The 21,620-nt window shown below is 35.5% G+C and overlaps 1 protein-coding gene across 10 annotated transcripts in view; it reads right to left on the bottom strand.

The window, feature by feature from the left end:
- Positions 1-21,620, bottom strand: part of OXR1 (oxidation resistance 1) — a 494,800-nt gene that overhangs the window by 21,047 nt on the left and 452,133 nt on the right. For 8 of the 10 annotated variants that reach the window (XM_037803208.1, XM_037803211.1, XM_037803214.1 and 5 more), the window contains one exon: positions 21,387-21,549. In XM_037803208.1, the coding sequence (XP_037659136.1) occupies positions 21,387-21,549 (163 nt within the window). Of the gene's footprint in view, positions 1-7,339; positions 7,510-21,386; positions 21,550-21,620 lie in introns of those variants that run through there. The other 2 variants (XM_037803217.1, XM_037803218.1) reach the window with 2 other exon arrangements.

Below are 21,620 nucleotides of genomic sequence, written 5' to 3'. Positions count from 1 at the left end.
TCCCCCCTACGTGGGACCCGACTCCCAGGGGTGTAAATCTCCCTGGCAATGCAGAATATGACTCCCGGGGATGAATGTGGACCCAGCATCGTGGGACTGAGAGTATCTTCTTGACCAAAAGGGGGATGCAAAATGAGACGAAATAGTTTCAGTGGCTGAGAGATTTCAAACGGAGTCGAGAGGTCACTCTGGTGGACATTCTTATGCACTATATAGGTAACACCTCTTAGGTTTTAATGTATTGGAATAGCTAGAAGTAAATACCTGAAACTACCAAACTCCAACCCAGCAGTCTGGACTCCTGAAGACAATTATATAATAATGTAGATTACAAGGGGTGACAGCGTGATTGTGAAGACCTTGTGGATCACACCCCCTTTATCTAGTGTATGGATGAGTAGAAAAATGGGGATAAAAACTAAAGGACAAATTGGGTGGGATGGGGGGATGATTTGGGTGTTCTTTTTTCACTTTTATTTTTTATTCTTGTTCTGGTTCTTTCTGATGTAAGGAAAATGTTCAGAGATAGATTGTGGTGATGAACGCATAACTATGTTATCATACTGTGGACAGTGGATTGTATACCATGGATGATTGTACGGTGTGTTAATGTATTTCAATACAACTGAATTTAATAAAAAAAAAAAAAAAAAAAAAAGAAAAAAAAATAGTAGTGCTGTGATGCTGAAACTAAGCCTTGGAACATCCAAGTCTGGGTCCTAAACTGAATCTCTTGCATTAAGATAGGGACCCATAAAAGAGGATTAAATGGCCCCAGACATACAGCAAAATCTGGCTCTTGCCAGAAACAAATTCTTTCAGAAAGAAAAGATTCTCAATTCACATCCTTATATTCTCTTAGATTAATAGTAAGCAATTATGAGGTCATAATAAAAGATACTCTAACATTCAAATAACAAACAATAAGTGAGAGTAAGGTAAAACACTGAACCAACTTTACATAATGGAATTAGCAGATATACAAATAGAGTGAGATGCCAAAAAAAAGATGAGATTTAAAAATAAGCAAGCAATAAGAAATAATAAAAAATAAGCAAGCCTTTTTGAAACGGAACCAAAAAGAACTTCTACAGAAGTCATAAGTATAACTTGAAATTAAAAAAAAAAAAAAAAAAGTCAAGTTAATGAAGCAAATAGACACAGGCTAATTAATTAATTAATTAATGAAATAAAAGAGGTGAAATTACCCTCAGTGCATTACTGAGAGCAAGGAAATGAAAAATATAAAACAGGTTAGATTTGGAGAATAAGAAAAGAAGAGAAAACAGAAAGCAAATATTTGGGGAGATAATACCTGAGACTTACCAGAACCTGAAAGACAAGAATCCATAAATTCAAGAAGTATACTGCATTCTAAACAAGAAATATATACCTAACACACTACAGTAAAGCTTCATAATACTTAAGAGAAACACAAGTCTTTAAAAGTAGTCAGAAAAGTTAGATAATCTACAAAAGAATGGAAATTAGACTGACAGTAGACTTCCCAATAGCAAATGCAAATCCTATCAGAAGTGTCCTTAATTCAGCCCCTCAAGATTTGCACTTAAGCAAATGTGAACTCACAAGGAAAGATTACGAAACACACAATTCACTATGACAGAAAATAATGATCAATCTAGAATTGTTTATTCAAATACCAAACTATCTTACAAGGAGAGAAATAAAGACATTTTCACCTGAAAAGAAACAGTGCCTTAACTATCAACAAGCCTTCACAGAAGAAATTTCTAAGCATACACTTTAGGAAGAATGTCTGAGATACAGAAAAGAATTGGAAAATAAAACGGTAAATTATAAAGTTAAGCAAAAAGGTTAACATATAAAATAACAATAGACTGAATAAAATAATAAAGTTTAATTCGTTAGGTTATAAGAGAATAGAAAGAATACAGAATACAATAGTATGTAACCGGGAATAGGACTGATGATGTGCATTAAAGTCCTCTAAGGTCCTTTTCCTGTTCAGGAGGAGAAATTAAGACACTCATTAATTTTAGACTTCATAAAGGTAAATAAGCCGGACAAAATTTCAGGGATTCCATTAAAAGAATGAAAACACAAGTTTAAACCAATGTATTAAAAAAGACATCTAAAATAAAACAGAACTGATTCCCTCCTTCCTACCCCCAAGAAAAATCAAGAAAGAAAACCTGATATATAAGGGCAGAACCTAGGAAAGCAGTTATACTTAATAAGAAGTGCTGGAAGGAACAGTTTTCTACATTTAAAAAAAAAAAGGGGGGTGGGGGCAAGAAGGGCCAAAAAGGGAGGGAGAAAAGGAGGTAAGTGAAACCCTTCAACTATACTAAAAAAATAAATTACAGAAGGATTGAGGACTTTTAGAAGAAAATATAAAAAAAAAAATTCTTTATGATCTTGACTTAGGAAAGGCATTCTTAAAGACGCTGTAGCCACTAAAAAGTTAAATTCATCCCCATCATTATTAAAAAAATTATAAAAATGATAGACAAGCTATAATCCAGGAAAAAGTATTTGCAAAATACATAACCCATAAAATAATAACACCAAGAATATATAAGGAATGCCTATAAGTCATTAAGAGAAAAATAAACCACCCAATAGAAAATTTGCAGAAGATGAACATGCAAATACGAGTGTATAATAAACACATGAAAAACTACTTAACTCCACCAGTAATCAAGAAAATGCAAACTAAAACTACAATGAAATATTTAATACCCTCTATACTGGGAAAAAATGAATTCTGATCTAACAAGTCCAATAACAAATCTTGATATTGAAGAGAATGGCTTAAGGGGGGACTCAAATATTGCTGGTTAGAGCGTAAATCGGAACATTCACTTTGGAAAAGAGCTTCATGCTATAAAATACAATATTTTTTCACTGTACTACAATAAAGCAAGTGCATTCCTAAGCATTTACTCTAGAGAAACTCTTGTACATGTGAAACAGGAGACATACATAAGAACGTTCAGAAACAAGTATTGATATTAATAAAAAAACTGGAAACCCACATGACTATCAAGGAGAATAAACTATGGTTATACTTAAAGAGTAGAATAGTATACAGAAGTGAAAAATAAATGAATTATGTTTATATAAAGCAGCATATATACAAATAGTCAAATAGCTTTTTTAAGTTCAAAATGAGCAAACAATGTTCTTTAGGGATATGTATAAAAGTGATACAGCTATTTAAAAAAAATGGGAATGATACACACAAACTTCAGGGCGGTGGTTATGAATTGGGTGGAGACAGGAGATGAGATAGAGAAAAGAACACATAGGGAGATGTAGTTGCATTTGTAATGTTTAGTACTTAATAATTAAGTTGGGTGGTGAGTTCACAGGTATTCATTTTATTATTATGCCTCATAACTTACATATGTAATTATACTTTTCAACTACTGAGTTGGATAGATAGGCTACATTGAATATATATGTATATATCGCCACTGTTCAGTTAGGCTGTAAGCAACTATAGAGCAGAAGATGTTTTACTTATCATAAAGTATATATAAATACTAGTTAATAAATTTCCTGTGAATATCTACATAGATAGGCAACATAATATAGCAGAAAGAATGCTGGCTTCGGGCTTAGACTGCTGCCTTAATTCTGATTCAGCTTTTTATTAGTTTTGTGAACTTGAGCTTAAGTTCTCTTTTTCTGTGTGTTTTTTTTTTTTTTTCCAAATGGAAATACGCATACTTTAAGCATTTTATGAGGGATAAACGATAATATCTGTAAGGAACATATGTATACATAATAGATGCTGATATATGAATGGTACAAAATAAATGTTAATTCCCTTCCCCTATTTATATTCTGAATATTTTGAGATAGAGTATACAGCAAACCCCAGCTCTGACCTTTACTGGTTTATCTGACAAAATTATAAAAACATACTATGACTGCTGTATGCCGCTGTTTCTTCAATTGTAAAATGGAGATAATAACAATACTACTTCACAGGGTTGGGAGGATTACATAAGCTAATTTTTTTAAATGTATGGTATATTAATTTATTCATTCAATAAACATTTAATAACACTATAAACTTCTGGAACGAGGTGGATAGTAAATTAAATTAATATGAAGCAAACATTCATTAAGTAACTACCATGTGCTACGCTTTGGACTAGAGATACAAAGACAAAAAAAGACATAGTCCCTGACCTCATGGAGTGCACAGTCTAACTGAAGCAGACAAAGAATTAAAAATACAATGGCAATGCATCAGGGAAGCTTTATAGAAGGGACTGGTTCTGCCTGAAGAATGCAGGGCAGGCTTCACAGAGATGGAGACAGTGGAGCTGAGCCTTGGATGAGCAGTTCACCAGATGGAGGGGAAGGCAGGAAGCACATTCCAAGCAGAGGAAACAGCACATGAGCAAGTAGGGTGTTGAAAGTACATGCCAGGGTGCCAGATGATGAGTGGTCCAGTGCAGCTACAGCAAAAGGTGCACACAAACTTATTTCGATCAAGAGGATCATTCCTCAGTCAGTTTGTTCTTCTGTAATTTACTAGGCATCATCTTTCTAGTTCTGAAGTCAAAAATGTTGAGATCAACAGCATTTCCCAGGTATTGTTCTACGTACTTAACTCATATTAAGTGCGTAGAACAATACTTAATAAATAGCAGTGGTAGCCATTATTTTTATGATTATTACCATTATTATCTTGAGCTGAGGTCATTAAAAAGATTTTTAAATTTAAATTAGCTCTTAAAATTCTACCTAAAATTCTTATGCAGATGAAAATAATTCATCACAGGAGCTTTTTTCCTGTGTTGTCCTACATGAGAGACTTAAAAAAAAAAATCCTGTTTTATTTCTGAGGGTCTACATTTTTTAGAAAGGGTGACTGAATTAGAGAACTATTGACAGAGATAATAAAACAATATTGCTATTCAATGATCTGTGTCTGTAATCTAAGCCTAAATCCTTGTTACAAAAATATGCTTGTAACTATCAAACAAATTACAATTCACTGATAGACACCAACAGGTAGGGTATATTTTGGTTCAAGAGAATGAATGATTATAGAGATTAAAGTTCAAATTGTTTGTTAGAATAAACTCTGAAATAGCCTTAAAAAAAGAAAAAGTAAAGACAAGGAAAGGAAAGCATGCCTAACTGTATGGTTCTCACTAAAGCTAATGGGGCCTTCTACATAGTTTGTTTGGGGTATATTCTACCTATTATTAATTTCTTTTGAGATTTAAATTAACTCACTTATAAAATAAAAAAAAATCTGTACCTGGTTAAACCACAGGATTACTGTAAATGTCAAATGTGATAATGAATACATAAGCATTTAGAAACCTGTCAAAGTTTACAGAGCTATATGGCAGTATTACCACCAACTCTATAAGACAGCTTATCACTGAGGTCTATTAGTAGTTCTACTAATCAGTTGAGTAAAGATATGAACTACTTTAAAAAGCTAGAAAATACAAAGTCCAAAAAAGTGGTATTTCATTTGTTCTAAAATACTTATTGTCTTAGAAGAATCATTCTCTAATTTCAGTTTTAAAGCAGAAGAGCCTGCTTTCAGGCAAAACCTTACAGAGATTCTCAATATGCAAAACAAACAAAAGCAGAGCTGCTATGTTTTTAGGCCTCATCTCAAGCCTTTCCTCCTGAATTACAGCCCTACTCTAAATCAAGAAAACAGTATGGGATCTGGGACCTGAGCTTGTCTACATATGCAAATACATCACACTGTACCATTGTAGAAAACCATCAAATGAATCCTGGTGAGGTTAAAAATGTAATAGGGTTGCACTGTCTCTGTGCTCCATGTCAGCCTACATCAATGACCACTCTATGCCTCAGTTTCCTCATCTTTAAAATGGGGGTGATGATACTACTATCATTCAAGGTTATTATCAAGGTTAAATGAGTATTTACATATACACATATAAGTTCTAAATATATATACACACAAACTATTTGCATGGGAAGAGCCGAAGACCAGTGAGTTACCAGTGAGAGGCATGCTTGCTTAGTCAAGAGATAAATTACCTAAGAAAATCACAGAACAAATTTCCTTACAAACGACAGGAATTAGTGAGTATAATAAGGCATGTGATGCATGTTATACTAACCTATAAAATTAAAAATATCTGTAATTTATTTTGCCTGTATTTGTAATAAATTAAACTATATTACAACCTTAGCAAACTAACGATAAACATTCATTCAAACTTCAAAGCAGAAAATATATGAAAAGCTTTACTGCTTTTAGTTTAAAATAATAATAATAAAAAAAAATTGTGTTAGCTGGCTAATCTTGTAAAATCTGATCAAAAATTTAAAAAACATTGAATTATCTCAGGTGCCTAAATCCCAGCGTGCTGATGTATCATATAAACAAAACCCTGCAATTATTACAATTAGGTGGGAAAAAAAAAGACACAGCAATATACTCTCAAGTCCAAAATGAGAGCATTGTGATATTCTGAAATGCTTAACTTTTAAAGGAGGCACGCTGCTTTGGGGGCATCATCTAAAGTCACTCCTGGTTCTAAGTATATATTTGGCCTTATTTAAATCATCTACAATTAACAGTAAAAATAAAATTAATATTCATAAGGCAAGTGATAATCTTGAGTCATCACAGAAAGAACTGGCAGTACATTTTGTAATAAATAATGCACACACATTTAAACTGAAAAATAATTAGGATTCTTAAAAGAGTATGAAGTTAACTGAGATTTTTTTCCCTACCAGAATATCTTCTAAAGTTTTATATTAAGAACTGCTGCTTGAAAACTTTCTGAATGACTTATTTAAAGAAAATACTTTTCTCGGATTGCTAAAATCAGTCTTAAACACATCTAGCTTGGATCTAGTCTACTCTACTTTCATGCAAGGACAAATTCTTACTATTGAAATCCTAAAACTATAAGCACAACATAAATTTATAAATCACAAGACAATCTTTTGAAACATGCAAAAAATGCATAAAGAGTAAAATTAAACCAGATTTTCCATTTTAAAAGAAAGAAAATTCTAAATATTTTCCCACAAAAAAGCTTATATAAAATTATTAAGGCAGCAATAAAGATTTGGTAACTTCCTGTTGGAATAGAATAGGGAAACCAAAATACTCCTACAAAAGAAAATCACAGTCCCTATTCATTTCCTTTTTTGAAGATAATTGGAATTAGAAGAAATAATTTAAAGGTACACTTTTTGCAAATATTATACAATTTTGTATTATATAAATATTTTCTATGCCTAAACTTTTAGAAATTGTAAATTTTTGCATACTATGATCATAAAGAGATTAAAATAGAAATTTAAATAATTAACTAAGATTTACCAGAGTGTATTTATGATTAATTGGTTGGTGTCTTCTTCCCTTTGTCCCATACCAAAGACGAGACATTTCCTTTCCAGGGCAAATTAAGTTACATCAAATTATGTAAGAACTGTTTTGAAAAGCATTCTTCCTCTATCAGAGATAAATTTCCAGCACAAGAGCACTACTACAGTGACAAAACAGTTTGCTAGAAACAAAGATTTGATTGACACGACAGAGAGCTAATCACTAAATAGTATCCACCGCAAAGACTGTACTGAGTGGAGACTGTAAAGCTGGGGAGGGAGGGAAGGGTTTCCTATGCTTAAGTTTGGTTGCACTGTACCCAAATGTGCAAAGAAAGGGCTCAAAAGTTTAAAGACACAGTACATGCAATTCCAATCATCAGTATAATAAACATACTAAAGGTAGCTCAGTCAGAAAAAATAAGTACAGTTTTTAGAACCCTTCACAAAATACATAAATTATTTCAATGAACATTATGTTGCTTTCTAATGGTCATAAAATTTCTCATGGTTATAGAATCCTATAAAATATCATCTTTCATGTGAACATTTTAAAGCAATAGATGTCCTTTCAGAAATTGTTTTAGAAATAATTTAAATATTTAAAATCATAAACATGTCTGGCATCCATCCATCCTGTCTCTCTTCACAATTTATAGTTAATTAACATTTTGAATGTTTTACAGAATTTTTATAGCCCATAACTTTTGGCTAGTAATTGAGGAAGAATATTGTTAACAGGGTAAACAAAAGCACTAGTTCAAAACTTTCCCGAGTTAGGTTGCATCTTTTTTCTTTCTTTCTTTTTTTTTTTCAGTTAGAGAAGCTGTAAGTTTACAGACAGACCATGCAGAAAATACAGAGCTCCCATTTACTTGCCCCCATTTTTAACATTTTGCATTAGTGTGGTACCTTTGTTACAACTGATGAGAGAATATTGTTATAACTGTACTAACTATAGTCCATAGTTTTTTGGGTTCACTGTGTTGTACAGTCCTGTTTTTTTTCCCAATTTTTGTTCTAGAACATATACAGCACCTAAAATTTTCCCTTTTAGCCACATTCAGATATATAATTCAGAGGTATTAATTACTTACAACATTGTGTTACTGTCACTACTACACATTAACAAAACTTTTAGGTCATATATTTAAGTTAAACCTATCAGTAGTCAAAACAAGAAATATAAGGCAGGAATCCTGGGTGCCAAATGGTAATAAAAGCAAATATATGCAGAGACTAGATCTTTTTATTTATAATTATACAAGTACTCGAATATGGATTATTTCAGATAGTTTGTTTTGACTTATGAGTTCTAATTAAGTTTTCTTAAATTGTTTTGGTTTCTACCTTTCTTGAATTTGTTGAAGTTCTTCTCAGGTTAAGATAAGTAAAACTATGCTATTATTCAATCTATGCAAAATCCAATGTATATTCTCTCTCTTTCTTAAGATAAATGCACAATATCTGTGTACTGACTTTAGACACAGAGACTACTTTCATCTTGAAAAACAAAACAAAACAAAACAATTTTACGTGAATTTTGTTGGGTAGGCTGAGAAGAGGTGTTTTGTTTAATATGCTGACAATTTTAATTTTGGCATTACTTGTGCTTTAATACAAAAAATATTTTTGTAGTTTTATTTCTTTAAAATACATTGAGTATTTAAAACACACAAAAGAAATCTAAAGAATAATAAAATGAACATCAGAATACCCAGTAGCAACTTGGCAGGTGAAATCACTGCCCTCCCCCCTACGTGGGATCTGACACCCAGGGGAGTAAATCTCCCTGGCAACGTGGACTATGACTCCTGGGGAGGAATCCAGACCCGGCATTGTGGGATGGAGAACATCATCTTGACCAAAAGGGGGATGTGAAAGGAAATGAAATAAGCTTCAGTGGCAGAGAGATTCCAAAAGGAGCCAAGAATGGTGGGCACTCTTATGCACAATATAGACAACCCTTTTTAGGTTCTTATGTATTGGAATAGCTAGCAGTAAATACCTGAAACCATCAAACTACAACCCAGAACCCATGAATCCTGAAGATGACTGTATAAAATGTAGCTTATGAGGGGTGACAATGTTATTGGGAAAGCCATATGGACCACACTCCCCTTTGTCCAGTGTATGGATGGATGAGTAGAAGTGGGGGCAAAAAAAACAAACAAAAAACAAAACAACAAACAACAAAGCAACAACAAACATCCAGCGTTCTTTTTTACTTAAATTGTTCTTTTTCACTTTAATTTGTATTCTTCTTATTTTTGCGTGTGTGGTAATGAAAATGTTCAAAAATTAATTTTGGTGATGAACACACAACTATATAATGGTACTGTGAACAACTGAATGTATGCTTTGTATGCATGGTATGTGAATATATCTCAAAATAATAAAAAATAATAACACAGAATTCAAACATACTGCCTACCCCGACCAAAAAAAAAAAAAAAAAAAAAAAAAAAAAAAAAAAAGAATTGAAGCCCTCTGATACTGGTGCTTCTTAGAAATTGCAACAATACTAAACTGCTGGGAAAGTCTTCCCTAGAATACCTAATAAATAACCTGGCAATAACTTTACTTAATTTCAGGGATGAAAACAAAACTTAATCCACATGAAAACCTCCATATAGTAGTGAAAAATCAAATCCAATACTAATATGATAAATTTTTTGCTAAAAATGCTTAGGTAAAAAAAAAAAAATAAAGTCAAAATGAGAAGATTGTATAAGTAAGTCTCAGAAATTATTTAAGCCAGAAGGTAGATTCTGCAATATTTTTGAATAATGATATAGAGATTTAAGTAACAAGCAATCAAAATATTTACATTTACTTACACCTAAAAGAATAAACTAAACTTTGTTTGTTTGAGAAAATATAATGTTAAATATCTAAAAAAGAACCAAATCTTCTTAGAAATCAAAATAGCAAATGGAATGTATTTTTATTGAACTTTGGCAAGGATAAGAAATGGGGAGTAAATGTAAATAATTTTCTTCTAATACCAATCATTATTCTTTAAAAATGAAAAACACTGTGTCAAAAAACCTATTGGCAAGCAAGGCAAGATGACAGCATAGAGAGGTGTAGAATTTATTTATTCCTCTAGAGCAACTAGTAAGTAGCCAAGAACAACTAGTAAATAGTCTGAACAACTGCTGGGGGACATCTGTGACTGGACACACAACATACACTAGTATGGAATGGGAGGAACGGCTGAGATAGCAGCTTAGAACTGTAAGTAAAGCTCCCCAAACTGTGGCACTGGTGCCCCTCCCCCACTGGCATGGCAGGCTGAGTTGTAACACTTCCTGTAGATGGATGGCATTCAAGAGACATAGTTCAATGACTTATAGCCTGGCATGTTTCTTGATTTCTTTTTCCTTGTAGTGTCACTGAGTATACAACATGATAGGAGTTCTTTGGTATAAGAAAACCACAGTATGTTAAGAGAGCTATGCCTGAATTAATTGCATCAGCATGGCTGCTTTTGAGAAAGGAAAACCTGTACCTCTTGTTTAAAAAAAATCAAGGCACAAAATGATTAGAGAAACCTTTCTCTATAGTGAATCAAATTTTTGTTTTGGGGGTACAGATGCAACACTTAAAAAAAGGAATATTGTGAAACATAATTTTTACAATGTAACTTTCATGGCAGGGGCTCATGATCAATATACTTTGATTAGTATAATGTAGGGCTTAGCATCCTACATATTTAACAGAATATGTAGTTGGTAACTTGGTCTAGTATAGTAGTTTTTCTACCTTGACTGCAAAATACAACTACTCGTGAGTGTCAAAGAATAATGATAACTAAGTTCCATACCCAGTGATTATGATTCAATTGAGATGTGAGCTGAGCAATAAGATTTTTAAAAGCTCCCCTATGTGACTCTAAGGTTCTGTCGAAGCTGAGAACCTGGTGTGGTAGAAAGAGTATAATCCTTGAGCATTTACTTAATACCATGAGGAGTTTAGGCAAATAAGTCATAAGCTTAGAGAAATTATCTGTATAATAAAAATGATAATCAATGCTTAAATGGGTTGCTGTAGATCTATTAATCAATTTAGGGGAAATTCCAAGGGACAGAAGAACATGTGAACAGATATCATGGGGAAGCAATCAGCAAAATCTAGACTATGAGACATGTTCTCATTTGCTAGATCTGTTGCTATGCCTAATACCAGAAATGGACTGGCTATTATAAAGGGGATTTATTAGGTTACAAATTTACAGTTCTAAGGCCATAAAAGTGTCCATACTGAGGCATCAACAAGTTGATACCTTCAGTGAAGAACAGCCAATGGTGTTCGGAATACCTTTGTCAGCTGGGAAGGCACGTGGCTGGTTTCTGCTGGTCCTGTGCTTCCGGGTTGTGTTTCAAAATGGCTTTCTCCAAAATGTCTCTGGGCTTCTGTCTTTGCTCCTCTCTCTCAGCTCTGGTGTGTCCTTGCTTCTTTCTCCCAGGGCATTTCTCTCTGATTGTCTGGGGGTCCTCTATTAGCTTCTCTGGGGCAAACTCTGGGCTTCATCTCTTAGCTTAGCATCTCCAAAAGTCCTTCTGTTTCTCCAAGCGTCAGCGTCTGTGTCAGCTCTCTTAAGTACTCCAGAGAGGTAATCAAGACCCACTCTGAATAGGCAGGGCCCACACCTCCATGGAAATAATAATTTAATCAAAGGTTTCAACCCACAGTTGGGTGAGTCACATCTCCATGGAAACTCTCAATCGAAAGATTCCACCCAAAAAGATTGGATTAAAAGAACATGGCTTTTCTGGGGTTCAAAACAGTTTCAAACTGGCACATGCCACCCACTGGACCCCAAAAAGCCATGTTCCTTCCAAATGCAAAAATACATTCCTTCCATTACAATATGGATAAGTACAAAGTCATATCAAAATCAGTTACAAGTGGGTTTGTCCAATGGCAAAATTCTCCTGTGCCTGTGAAGCTTAGAACAAGTTATCTGCTTCCAATATACAAAGGAGGGACAGTCATAGGATAAACATTCCCACTGCCATAGGGAGAAACTGGAAGGAAAACAGGAGGCACTGGACCAGAACAGTTCCTAAAACCTGCAGGGCATACTCTATCAGATTTCAAAGTCTGAGAGTCATTTATCAAATGATGTTTTAATCTCAGGGCTTGAGAGAACAGCAGTCCCACCCTTTCCAAAGGCTTATGCAGAGGCCTTTTTCTGTCCAAACACTGGGGTGAGTGCTCCAACATATCCACACATTAGGGAGACCACCTTCTTCTCCACCCCTGCCTCCTCAAACTTCAGGGTTGCACCCGGACTCTCGTCCATCTCTGGAGCACATGCTCAAACCTTTCAGAACAGCGGGGTGGTAGCCAGGCTATCCCCAACTCCGGGGAATGTGCTCCACCTCTCTGAGGCCTGGGGTGGCAGCACTCTTCCTGAGCATTCAGGAAGAAGGTTTGCCCTCTGCCTCCATGGCAATCTCACCCTTTCCACATGCATGGGTAGTTCCATTCTCCTGACCCGAGATTTCTTGGCTCCAGACCTTAGCTTCCATGGTTCTGCCTTTGAAGTCATCTTTCCTTCAATTTGTTCCTTTTCTGTCCCTTTTTTTCCAGACTGGCAGTGATTTTACCTACACAGACCTCACAAAAAATTTGTTGGCTTGGCATGAAGCAAACAGTGGTCAAAATCGTCAGACAACAGGACTTTCTGCAAATTCTTCCTGGATAACTCCATTTCCAATCCTGGCTTGTACTGAATTGGCTGTTGGGTTCCATGTTTGGTTAAATCCTCACACGGGCCACCATCCTCTGGGGTCTCACTTTCTGGAAGCCCAGAATCTTTCAAACCATCAATTTCTTTGTATCTAAGAGTTCAGTTCTCAGCTTATCTCTTTCCTCTCGCATTTTACTATAAGCTGCAAGGAGAAGCTGAGCTGCATTTTCCGCATTTAGTATGGAAATCTCTTCAGCTAAGTATCCCAGCTCATCGCTTTCAAATTCTGCCTTCCATCCAACACCAGGAAAAATTTTGCCAAATGCTCTGCCCCTTTAAAACAAGGATCGCCTTTCTTCCAGTTTGCAATGACACATTCATCATTTCTGTCTAAGGCCTCACAGAAAGTATCTTTAGAGTCCATATTTTACCAACAGTCTCTTCAAAGCAATCTAGGCCTTTCTAGCTAGCTCCTCACAATTCTTCCAGACTCTTCCCCTTATCCATTTAAAAAGCTGTTCCAATATGTTTGGTATTTGCAAACTCAGCAGCACCTCACTTCTCTGATACCAAAATCTGTTCCTGTTTGCTAGAGCTGCTGTTATGCCTAATATCAGAAATGGATTGGCTGTCATAAAGAGAATTTATTAGGTTACTGGGATGGTTAGGTCCATGTGTCAACTTGGCCAGGTGATGGTACCCAGATGTCTGGTCAAGCAAGCATTGGCCTGTTACTGCAAGAACATTTGTGGCTAGTTAGTAAACCAGAAAGCTGGTTTATTAAATCATCAGTCAACTGGCTGCAGTTGTGATGGATTACATCAACAAAGGGTGTGTATTCCACAATGAGAGAATGCAATCAGCTGGACTGAATCCAATCAGTTGAAGACTTTTAAGCGAGACAGATAGAGGAACTTCACTTTTTCTTCGGCTAACCAGTGAAGTGTTTCCTGAGAAGTTCATAGAACATCTTCATTGGCATTGCTAGTCTGCTGCCTGCCCTATGGAATTTGGACTCATGCATATCCACAGTTGTGCGAGACACTTTTATAAAATCTTATATTTATAGATATCTCTTGTTGATTCTGTTTCCCTAGAAAACCCTAACTAATACAACTTGGTACCGTGAGTGGTTCTTGAGAAACAATCTTAAAATGGGCTTTTACAATTGGTTTTCTACTCTGATTAGATTCAAAGGCACTAATGACTCCATTTCCAATAATCAAGATGGCACTGACAGTCCATGGAGTGAGTTGGCAATGGAGATACGCAAAATATCACCATTTGATTCTAGATGGATAAAGTTATAATAGAAAGGAATGAGGTAAAGGCTTCAAATTTAAAACTAAAACGCCATATGACAGATGTAAAGGTTTCTGTGAGCCCTGAAACAAAGTCTTATTTCCTGTGGCTGCAGACTTGAGATTTCTGAAAACCAGACCCAGAGTCTCATTGTATGAGCATCAGATTTACAACGTAAACTAAAATCTCAACCTCACAGGCTGTCTGCTGTTAAAGTAAAGGCATTGATTGGAAAAGAATGGGATCCTGAAACTTGGATTCAGGACATATGGATTGACAATAATGGCAGTGAGGACACTGGAACCCTGGATTCTGCTGAGTCTTTGTTAGATATACCTGTAGTGGGCTGCCCTGAGGAAACAGTTTCCCAACCTCTAGTCTGCCCTGAGGAGCCTGTGATCCAAACTCCACCTAAAGAGATTAACCCTTCAGTGCCTGCTAAACCTGTAATCACCTCCCCTGAGGAAGCAGCCCTCACTCCTCTGTCTGGAGAGATTAATGTTGTTTCACCAGATGAAACTGCAACAGAATGTCCTGATGTAAATGGCTTGAGGGATACTTCTAATTCTTTTCATGACCCACCCCCACCACCAGTCTTTGCTTCAAGATCTATAACTAAACCAAAGTCCCAACAGGCTCCAAAGGGTGAGGTACGAAGTGTGACCCATGAAGAAGTAAACTATACTCCAGAAGAACTGTATGAGTTTTCCAACTTATATAGACAGAAATCAGGGGAATATGTGTGGGAATGGATATTAAGGGTATAGGATAATGGTGGAAAGAATATAAAGTTGGATCAGGCTGAATTTACTGATACGGGCCCACTAAGCAGAGATTCTGCAATCAATGTTGTAGCTCAAGGGGCTAGAAAGGGCCTTAACAGTTTGTTTGGGTGGTTAGCTCAAAAGTGGATCAAAAGGTGGCAGACATTACTTGAGGCTGAAATGCCAGAACTGCCCTGGTATAATGTAGAGGAGGGGATTCAAAGGCTTAGATAGATTGGAATGTTAGAGTAGATTTGTCATGGAAGACCTGCTCTCACACTCCTGGAATGTCCAGAAGACATACCTTTTACCAGGACTGTGAGGAATAAATTTGTGAGACTAGTTCCATCATCCCTGAAGAGCTCTGTAGTCGCCCTTCTCTGCAGGTCAGATATTACCATGGGAGCTGCTGTCACTGAGCTGGAATCCTTAAATGCAATGGGATAATCAGATCCTGAGTCGTCAGAAGCCATGTGGCAGCAATTAATCATCAAAGACAGGATGGGCATAGCTACCATAATGGAAAACAGGCTCAAGGCAACAGACAAAATACTCTGACTCGCAGAGACTTATGGCATTGGCTACTAGATCATGGAGTACCTAGCAGTAAAACAGATGGGCAGTCTACTAAATTCTTGTTTGAGCTGTATAAACAGAAAAATTCTAGGTCAAATGAACAAAAGTCTACCTAGAATTATAAAAACAGAGAGTCATGGCTCCTTAATCAATTCCCAGACTTGAGACAGGTTACAGATCCAGAGCCCCTTGAATGAGGGGAAGGCCGGGTACCCTTGGGGAAGGACCCTGTTACACTACCAAAAATTTATACTGTTCATCTTCCTCCCAGCCTTCCCCAGGGGGACCTGCAGCCTTTTACCAGAGTAACTGTGCACTGGGAAAAAGGAAATGATCAGATATTTTGGGGATTATTAGACACTGGTTCAGAAGTGACATTAATTCCAGGAGACCCAAAACGTCACTCTGGTCCACCAGTCAGAGTTGGGGTTTACAGACGTCAGCTGATCGATGCAGTTTTAGCTCAGGCCCGTCTCACAGTGGGTCCAGTGGGTCCCTGGACCCATTCTGTCATTATTTTCCCAGTGCTGGAATGCATAATTGGAATAGACATACTCAGCCACTGGCAGAATCCTCACATTGGTTCCCTAACTCGTGGAATGAGGGCTATTAAGGTGGGGGAGGCCAAGTGGAAGCCATTGGAACGGACCCCGCCTAGCAAAATAGTAAACCAGAAGCAATACCGGATTCCTGGAAGGATTGCAGAGATTAATGCCACTCTTACGGACTTGAAGGATGCAGGAGTGGTGATTCCCACCACATCCCCATTCAACTCTCCTATTTGGCCTGTGCAGAAAACAGATGGGTTGATGTAATCAGTCATGGCTACAGCCAATTGACTCACGATTTAATAAACCAGCCTTCTGGTTTATTAACCAGCCACAAATGTCCTTGCAATAACGGTTAGGCCAGTCTTGCTTTAAAATAATTCTTAAAGGTCCAGTCAAATATTTCTGCCATTTACTGTACTTGTACTATACCCTCAGTTCACTAAAACTTGTAAGGGTGAATATATCAAACCAAAGCATTACCATCAGGAAACAGGAGGTATCCATAGGCCTCATGCCATTAGAGAACCTCCCTTTCCAGTAAAAACTCTTTAAAACAATCCTCATCAAAAATAAAAAAGTAACATTTTCCACTAAACTGCAAAGCCCCACATAAAACAGCATCTTCACTGCCCCTGCACTATTGCTTTCCTGCTTTGGAAATTGGCAGAAACCAGAGAAAAAAGTGCACAATGTGTAGTTCTTTCTCAGTTTCAAGACTAGAGTTTTAAAACTGTCAACAATAGAAGCATTCATAATTAAGAAACTCTAGACATGATAGTGAAAAACACAGTTTTGGTAGTTGATATTTTAAGCTAATTATAAAAGTTTGTCTATATTGACTAAACTAGAATAAAGAGAATACATTACATAGTATCAATCTCTTACATATCTTAAATGAGTAAGATGGATAGGTATTTTTCAGATTTTTTACCTAAATACTCAGAAATTTTAGTTCTCATGTATCATTAGTGTGTATCTTACTCCTGAACACTTTAGCATTTGGCTAATTTTTTTCCCTCTAGATGAATGTAGCTTTCTGCTGCTCTCTCCTCTCCCTAGAATTCACTGTAAAAATCCCTAATACCACTCTTTCCTCATTCCTTTTCTAATCTATTTCTAATTCTTAAATTCTAGCCTTTTACAATTATCTTCATAGGAATGACTTTCAATTTACATATTCTGGAACTAAAATCCCTTCAAATATTCTAAAATTTTCCTTGCTGTACAACATGCAACATTTCAATAATCTGTGGTACCGCTTTATGAATGCTTTTCACATATTTTAGGGTAAAGTTAAACAGTTGAAATACTGAGGAAAAGTACTTTGGAAGAAGATTAAAAGGGGAAATAAATATTTTCAGATTATCTGAGTATAGAGAAAATTTTTCTTGTTGTTATGTACACCAAAAGAAAGAACAAAGAAACATGGCTTCACGATAAAATATTTACTACAACTGGCGTAAGAAATTGTTTTAGGAAATAGACCAATCTTGAAAGATGAGTAGAAGCTTTAATTTATCTTCTATTTTAACCTATGCCCAAGTTCATTCATTACTCAAATAATCATTGAACAAATGATATACCAGGTACCGTTCTTAGCTCTGAGGATATAGTAGTATATGATACTGACAAATCCCTACCCTCACAGAGCTTACAGAGAGAAAAGGGGTGAGGTAAGTTTCCCATATGAAAGTTTCTCCAGTCAATGCATAAATTTCTGGCTAGCAAAAATACTTTTGCCTCAATAACAGGGAAAATAAAGGTCTCCTAATTATCACTGCAACACAGTATGGTGAGTAGAGCAGTTAGTTTTAACCAGACTGATGATGCCCAAGTTGGCAGCCATAGTAAATTCATCCTAAGTTCTAGGTCACCTATTCTCCCGTATCACTAGGTTGGGAAAAAAAATTAAATAAAAAATACCACATCACATTTTGAGGAACTCTCGTTTTATATAAATTCTAGCCAGATTCTTTAAAGAAAAAATCATTTAAACATTACAATGCTAAAATTGCGCTCTCTTGAGGAAAGTACTCATTCACTTAACAACCTTTTACGTACTTAGTATGCATCAGGCACTATGCCAGCACCGTACAAGAGAAATATAATGTGATAAACAAACGGAATTATGAACTTTCTAGTAGACACATTAACAAGTAAAGAGAAGCTGGTGATACTAATTTTAATAATGTATTCTACCCAAAAGGTCCAAAAGAGCATTTCAACATGAAATCAATATAAAAAAATCAGTAATGAAATATTTTACATTCTTTTTCCTTTCAATTCTGTCTAAAAAATTTACAGTTGAAAAAATAGATTCATATATCCAAGTTGTTCTAAACATATTAAAAATCTTTCCATTAACTGAATCAAGTATCAGTTTTTAAATTTAAATCAAACTTAAAATTCAGTCCCTCAGTTGTTGCATTAGCCATACTTCTAGTATTCAGTAGCCACACATAAACAGTGCAGCAGTTTCTCTACAATGCCGCAAAAAGTTTTTAAAATTAAAGTTTTTTCTCTTCCATTTTCTTATTCGAACCAATTCTTGTCAAAGAACAGAAGGGGAGACACCTGCAGAGTCTCACACAGGAATCAAGAAGTTCCTTTGAATCAAAATACTCAATAGTCTATTATTTCCAAAGCTAAGTGCTCCAAACCTGAATGTAGAGAAAACTTCCAATTCCCTTTCTTGATTAAAACTGCCTTTCCCCACGCCACCCAAGCTAGAAGATTCGTAACATAGTGTTTACCAAACCCTATCAGTTTAATTAGCACCCTTTTTTACTTTATTTCACCCCCTCAACTCCTCCTTCAACTGTAGCTGTCTTAGTGCCAGCACATATCTTTGATCACTTGGACTATTAATCTTTAATTAATTAATTACTAAATTATTAGTGTAAAATACACAGCTCAGGGATTTTTTTTTTTATATTAGTAATCATCCATGTACCACCACTCAAGATATGGGTGATTTCCAGTAATACATAAGGTTCTCTCCTGCCCGTCAGTCACCTCCTCAAATCCTTAGTAAACACTAGTCTGAGAGATCTCTGACTAGTTTTGCCTTTTTGAACTTCATGTAAATGGAATTACACATTATACATGCTTTTGTGTCTGGCTTCTTTTATTCAATGGATTATATGTGAGATTCATCCAGTTGTTGCCTGTACCAGTCTCTCTCTCTTTTTTATTGCTATAATAGTCTATTTTATAAACATACCCAAATTTAATAATCCATTCTCCTGCTGATGGGCATTCAGGACGTTTCCAGTTTTGAGCTATTATGAATAAAGCTGGTATGAAGATTTATAATATTGGCTTAAGTATTAAATAAACCCAAAACTTAATAGATAACTTGTGCCAGTTTGAATGTATTATGTCACCCAAAATGACATTATCTTTGATGTAATCTTGTGTGGGCACACGTATCAGTGTTGATTAGATGGTAATGCTTCGAATGTTTCCATGGAGATGTGACCCACCCAACTATGGGTAATGACTCTGACTGGATGGTTTCCATGGAGCTGTGGCCCCGCCCATTTGGCATGGGCCTTGATTAGTTTACTAGCGCACTTTAAGCTCAGAGAGAAGGAGCGAGCTTGCTACAGCCAAGAGGGACACTTTGAAGAATGCACAGGAGCTGAGAGGAACTGCAGTTTACAGAGACATTTTGGAGATGGCCTTTGAAAGCAGACTTTTGCTACAGAGAAGCTAAGAGGGGAAAAATGCCCCAAGAGCTACTGAGAGTGACACTGTGGAGAGAAGCTGCAGCCTAGAGAGGAACATCCTGGAAGAAAGCCATTTTGAAACCAGAATTCCAGAGCAGACACCAGCCATGTGCTTTCCTAGCTAAGAGAGGTTTTCTGGACACCATTGACTATCCTCCAGTGTAGGTACCCGATTGTTGATGCGTTACCTTGGACACTTTATGGCCTTAAGACTGTAACTGTGTAACCAAATAAACCCCCTTTTATAAAAGCTAATTCATTTCTGGTGTTTTGCATTCCAGCAGCATCAGCAAACTAGAACAATACTCAATAAATATTACTTCTTTTCTTTCTTTCCCTTCATCAAATTGGAGTTATAGTTAAAAATGTTTGTATATATGACACAGGATGGAATTCTGTGACACATTCAATATCAGGTTTGCATTTTAAACAAGACTCATCATGTATACCTTCAAACATTATACATGTTGGGTACATGAACAATGAATTCATGTCACAAACCACCACAAACATTAACACCAAATGGAAATAATAAACTTGATTACAAAAATTGATTATTACATTTTAGCATCTGCTCTATATGTTCTAATGCATCAAGGAAGAGATTAATCCAGGTAACAACAAAAAGAAACATGTTTTCCTCCTACCAATCGCATAAGACAGACAAAGTTTGTAAAATTTGCTATGTAATCTTAAAAAATATATCTAAGAGGGGTCAGAAAAAGTTGATTAGTGTTAATTTGGCCATTTAGACAAGTTCAATAAGTTTGAGCACATGCAATTTTTACTTATTTGTAAAACTGGCATTATCTTATTTCCATAACATTACTATTGCTAAAATCACATCAAGATAATGCTTGGGTCTTGAACTTAGAAAGGATTGTTAGTTAACATGATGTGTTAAATGACTACTGTACCTCTTCCATGCAGGAGATAAAATTAAAATGAATCAGAACAGAAATAAATATATTTTATGGGTATCAGTATGTTAGTGATTAATATTATTTTTTCTTTGCCATAATGTTACTCTTTCCTAAACTAAATAGTTTAAAATACACACAATAAATGTTACTGCTGATAATCTATGTTTGCAGTATTTACAAAAGCAGAATGAAAACAGTATGAAACCACAGTTACTATTCAAATACATTTAACAAAGATATATATATATATATATGTGTGTGTGTGTGTGTGTGTGTGTGTATATATATATATATATATATATATATATATATATAAAATTTATTGCCCTGGTGTATATATATATATATATATATACCAGGGCAATAAGCCTGAACTTTTTTTTTAAAAATTATTCTTTTGTGCAAAGCTTACTTGTACTTTGACTATATTATCACTAAGCTAGAAATTCATACAAAGTAAAAAGATGAATGAATCTTGATATTTTTCTCCTTACCTCCCATTCTTTGGCAGCTGCATCATCAGTAGAATCTTCACTTGTTTCAGACTCCTCAATCTTTTTTACTACTATAAATCCAGGTTCTCTAGTGTATTCACCAGTATCTTCTGCATATATTTCTGGACTCCACTGAATGAAGAAGGCATACAAGTGGTCTGTCCTGTTAGGGCAAGTGACTATTAATAACAGACCAAGTATTCTGTACTGTTAGCCAGAATTACAAAATTGTAT

The sequence above is a fragment of the Choloepus didactylus genome, chromosome 14 (assembly GCF_015220235.1).
Source record: "Choloepus didactylus isolate mChoDid1 chromosome 14, mChoDid1.pri, whole genome shotgun sequence".
NCBI classification, from domain to species: Eukaryota; Metazoa; Chordata; class Mammalia; order Pilosa; family Megalonychidae; genus Choloepus; species Choloepus didactylus.
The sequence above is the reverse complement of the archived record's forward strand: the minus strand, read 5'-3'. Positions and strand labels throughout refer to the sequence as shown.